The sequence below is a fragment of the Manduca sexta genome, chromosome 18 (assembly GCF_014839805.1).
Source record: "Manduca sexta isolate Smith_Timp_Sample1 chromosome 18, JHU_Msex_v1.0, whole genome shotgun sequence".
NCBI classification, from domain to species: Eukaryota; Metazoa; Arthropoda; class Insecta; order Lepidoptera; family Sphingidae; genus Manduca; species Manduca sexta.
This window is the reverse complement of record NC_051132.1, coordinates 15,242,989-15,248,482: the sequence shown is the minus strand read 5'-3', so window position 1 is coordinate 15,248,482 and position 5,494 is coordinate 15,242,989. Positions and strand designations below refer to the sequence as shown.

The following is a 5,494-nucleotide window of genomic DNA, read 5'->3' as shown; positions in this document are numbered from 1 at the left end:
AAACATCGTGAGGTAACCTGCATACCTGAGAAAATTCTCTATATGAATATTGAGGGTGTGTGAAGTCTACCAATCCGCATTAGACAAGCGTGGTGGACTAAGGCCTAATCCCTCTCAGTAGTAGAGGCCTGTGCCGAACAGTGGGACAGTATATATACAGGGCTGATATTATTTATTATTTTTTGCGCGAGGATCCGCGAGAAACACCTAGTCTACCAATAAAAACATGACTACGTCCTGGCGTGTTGTTAAGTGTTCGGAATCTAACGTGGGCTTCAAACTTTTTATTTAAAATGCCACATTCCCCGACATTGTGTAGGAAAAAGATTATCTCTTGGATTTTGGCAATGATGTAAGCACATTCAAATCTGTGGAACACGGCTAAAGAACAAATCTTTTCGTTTTTTTTTTCAAATAAAATGTTGGAAATTAAAATGCTTGATGAGGCTCTTTAACAACGTTTCACATCATATCATAAGGCGGCAAATTGCCTGATGAGGCGATAGGCTCTTTAACAAAGTATCACATCATAGAACGGAAAAGATCAGTGTAAACGTGAATGACAATTGCCAGAAACTGCGTGTGCATAGTGTATACTAATATGTTAAAGTTTTGTATCGACTATTAAATATTCATAATTTTGGATTGGATTGTGCATGGCTCACCGACTAAGATGTTATTAACAATCTACTAATCTAAGTACTGTGATATCTTAAAATACCAAGGACATTTTTACGAATAACAATCCACTTTATTTACTCATTACAAAAGGCAGTTATTTCATTCAAGCAATTAAATCTATCTCCACACATATAAAATTATGTACTAACGTATTTTTTTAAATAACTTGATAATAATAATCATGCGTCACAGATCCCCTCAACACACGCCGCGGCAATTCCCACAACCCCTTCCCTCACCCCTTACCCATCCTCTGTAACACCTGACGCGCAGCCCGCGCGCGCCGTACTCGCTTCTGATTGGCTGTCCGACAGCCTCAGCGTCGCGCACCCGGTGATAGCACAGAGCGCAATACGTGATGTAGCCAAGTGCGGAAAATGTTATTCTACTAAAACTACAACGTTTATCGAATCTAATTATATCCAGTCAGGAAGTTTAAAGCAAGAACCACAGCTCTCTTCAGCAACAAGTTCAATTCTTCAATAATTCAAACATAAAATTTGAAGAAAATGCCACCCAAGATGACCGGCAAAGCGCTAAAAAAGTCCGGCAAGGCACAAAAGAACATATCGAAAACGGACAAGAAAAAGAGAAGGAATAAAAGGAAGGAGAGCTACGCTATCTACATCTACAAAGTGCTGAAGCAAGTCCACCCAGATACCGGCATTTCAAGTAAAGCGATGTCAATAATGAATTCATTCGTGAACGACATTTTCGAACGCATCGCGGCGGAAGCATCTCGTCTGTCGCAGTACAACAAGCGGTCTACCATCACGTCCAGGGAGGTGCAGACGGCAGTAAGACTCCTTCTACCTGGTGAGCTGGCCAAGCATGCTGTTAGTGAGGGGACCAAAGCGGTTACAAAGTACACCAGCTCTAAGTAAGGTAGAAAGGTACTAAAGGTACCTGTTAGTTGGACAGAGGGCGATGTGTCCAAGTGTTCGCTGACTCATCGTGCCTACGTTTTATACGGCGTAGGAAATAATAAGCCGGCAATGTGCACCAGCACATTAGGGTACTAACCCTATTTTAATATGAACATGCGTATTACGTCTATAATTAATAAATAATTATGTTATTGTACTAAAATGTATGTTATTGTATGGGAAATATATGATTTTTGACTACTGACTACTGTCTTTTCATTGCATAAGAACTATTTCTAAATAGTCTGCACCCATTTACTGTTTAAAATATACAAATAAAATTATAGTAGGTATTCTTTTTTGAAACCACACATCTGTGTTCAGAAATTAAACGATTTTTATTACATAGTTTTATTTAGGTACCATCTAACTGACGCGACATAACAAATTACTTTATCAGGTACACTACACAATAATCATAATACTTACTACAACGACAGCTCGTTCTGTATGATTAGATGGTTGATTGTTGTCAAATACTTTGCACTAATAAACACAACTGAAAATTGCCAATTACAAAAAATAACGACATGAAATTGACAATAAATTAAAAATGAAGGGATAAAAATAAAATAAAATACTTTATTTATCACTTAGGCGAACAAAGTTGACATATATAAATCAATTTATAAGAATAATAGTAGCAACATTGATTGATAACATTATTGAGTAGTCATTACGTAATATACATTACCCTTTTTATCACCGAAAGGGTAGGCAGAAGTGCAACTAATGTATCTCTTTTTTGATATGTGTGTTCCGTCCCAAGATGTTATAGGGCACTCCCTATAACATCTTGGGACGGAACACACATATCGGACGGCTCACTAGCCTATCGCCATATTGGGCACAAATTCCATGTACCAGGCTGATATCTATTTTTTTATTTAAAACACACAGAATATAAACAAAAGGTGTAATAATGACTATAGCTAGGGTTAATACTTAATCTAGATTGCACTCCAAGTGCTCAAATCATGGCAATTAAAAACGATGTGTAAATACTTAATTATAATTGAATATGAATATAAATGTAAACACTTCGTTTGTGATACTCATGATTTAGGCCCAAATATTAGGCAGTAAAACTTAATATCACTTTGCCCGATCCAGGATTCAAAGTCAAGCCCTCAGAGCGATTGTCTTACTACACAGCCGATACAACCATACCACCAAGGCAGTAACATAATTTACTAATAAAATAATGTATTTATTTACTGGTGGTAGGTCTCTCATATGTGAGAATCCGCCTGGGTAGGTAACACCGCAATGTCTATTTCTGCAAGCAGTTGTGTTTAGTCACTGTTGTGTTCCGGTTTGAAGGAAATTGTAGTTAGTGCAACTATTAGACATAGTACTTAACATCTCATATCTCAGGATGGCGAACGCAATGGAATACCAAACAATACTTTGTAATTCAAGATGTTGGATGGTGTTTCTTCTGTTTGTGGGCGGTCGTATCGCTTACCATCAGTCGAACGGCAAGCTCGTCTCGTCATTCCATTAAAAAAATACTTAACACGAAAAATATCGAAATAATTTGTACACAACATAAATAAAGGCGTATATTTGGCAAAGTAGCATCTTATAAAAAGACGCATTGAATCAACAAACTCGTCAACAGATAGGTCGAAATTTGTTAAGATTTTACAAAGTGCCCTCGACGGAACGTGGACGCGGTCCTCCGAAGTCGTATAATTGAAGTGTCTCTTGCCAAAATAATTTATTTCGCGGGACTGTGATTAAGTGTTTATTAAGGATGTACCTTAACGAGGGTATCCGCGGAAATTGTTGAGTTTTGTGTTAGTGTGCTGTCGGTTTGTTATCCCTGGTTATAAGAGCATGGATGATGTAGCTTGCGTGCTAGAGGTGGCACGTGACAATATAGATCTGGCACGCCAATAATAAGTAAAGATAAATCTATAGACGTGTTCAACAATTCACTAAGATGTTTTGAAGGCTTTGAACGAAGGCATTATGTATCTAATTTATAATTTACAAAATAGAAGGTAAAGGTCATTATGTTCCTATTTAATATAAGCATTAACATTAAGTACAGTTAAATTTTCGTTCCTTAATTATATTATATTACTTTTATATTATGGCTTTAAGATTGTTAACGTTTACTTATTTTATATTTTAATAATTGTTTTGCCAACATATCAATGCAAGCCGTGGCAACTAAAGGTAATGCATTTAAAATATTATTAGTAATTTGTAAGATTTAATTGATGTAATGTAATTAACCACTGTTTGTCCTTAAAATAAATTAATAAGTACTTGATTGAGAATGTATGCCAACAAAAATATGTCTCTATCTAGTCGGTCCTTTAATGTTGAGAACTGTAACTCTCAATTTCTTTAATCATCGGTCTTTCCATTAGATTTGAAATTCTGCCAGATGAAGTGTTGCATTAATGGGGAACTTCATCGCATTAGTAACTTGGTATACCCATGTTTTAGGTTTCGTCCTCGCATTCTTTTTCCCGCTAGCTTTACGACTATGGAAAAATGCTCTGCCTTTCCAGGTGCTCTGGTTCAAACAAAAATCAGAATAATAGAGTACCGGACTCATTTTTGTTCTTTACTTTTATCAAATATTTCGGTAAAAAATCAACAAGTTATAAGTCTTTGAATTTCGGTGGAAGGGGTAATTAACAAGAAACAGAAAAGAGACGAAATATCCACATGTGACGTCATCGGGAATTACGACGCGTGCGAAAGAAAGAGATGTAGCGATATCCCCACATCGCGCCCACTTATGCACATTACAATATTTTAAATATGAATTACTCGCTCATTTTTTAACCAATTTTTATTCAGTTTTCGCAGGAGTACTTATTTTTCATATTATTAACCATTATATATAGAATAATGGACAAAATCAAGCATAGGCCGGTCCCCTATTAGGAATTAAGACGTAAGTGTATATTAAATAGTCTATGTAGGTAGGTATTACTGCTGTTTATTTCTACCGTCTATATAACCACTTTGGTTCTCGGTTAGAAAATGTAGCTAATTTAATTAGCATTATGACCTTTATATCTAATGTCATAAGGGGTAGTGAAGCGTTATTTATTAATAAATTAACTTACATTAACAGTTAAACTAAACATGTAAAATGACTAATAAACAATAACATATCAATATAAGATTACTGATAATAAATTTACAGCATAGAATAGTGGAATATGAAACAATACTTTGTAATTCAAGGTGTTGTATGGTATTTCTACTGTTTATGGGCGGTCGTATCGCTTACCATCAGGTGATTAGAAAATCGTGTCGTCATTTAAAGTAATAAAAAAAAATGATTCGGGAGTGGGTTTATGTTTCAATATCGGCCAAGGTTATGCTGCTGGTAGAATATTTGGATCAAAATGATTTACAAGGTCATCTTCTTCCTCATTCATACATGAAACACATACTTCTTTTTGTTACTCTAACCGTAGATGTAAAATAAAAAAGTATACTCAAAGAGAATTTGTCAAACCAAATAACAGGTCGTCTATAAAATATTTTTCTGATATTTTCGCAGCCACTTGATATCTAGTTTAAATTAACCCATTGTAATGATGTGAGTGTACGTGAACTGTAAACAGGTTTTCTTTACGTAAATAAATAGCGGAAGCGACTTCATACAGCAGACAGCGCGGCACATCTGTTAAACAATGTTTATTTCTTAGAATCGGATTGAACTTTGTTCATAGTTGTAAGATAAAATATTGTATTTTTTGGTTGTAGGTATTAGAAAAAGAAAGTTACTTTTTTTGTAGGTTATAATTAGATGGGTGGTTTGAGAATTTAAATAATTTGTATCTTGTATAGCGACTCCCTATCATAACATAGGACGGAACGGACATGCTGAAAAGTAGATGCTATAAGTA

At 35.4% G+C, this 5,494-nt stretch overlaps 1 protein-coding gene across 1 annotated transcript; it reads left to right on the top strand.

The window, feature by feature from the left end:
* Positions 1-1,056: 1,056 nt before the first annotated feature.
* Positions 1,057-1,812, top strand: LOC115440289 (histone H2B). Its single transcript, XM_030164529.2, has one exon. The coding sequence runs from the start codon at positions 1,191-1,193 to the stop codon at positions 1,563-1,565; it is 375 nt and encodes a 124-aa protein (XP_030020389.1). The 5' UTR covers positions 1,057-1,190; the 3' UTR covers positions 1,566-1,812.
* Positions 1,813-5,494: the final 3,682 nt, after the last annotated feature.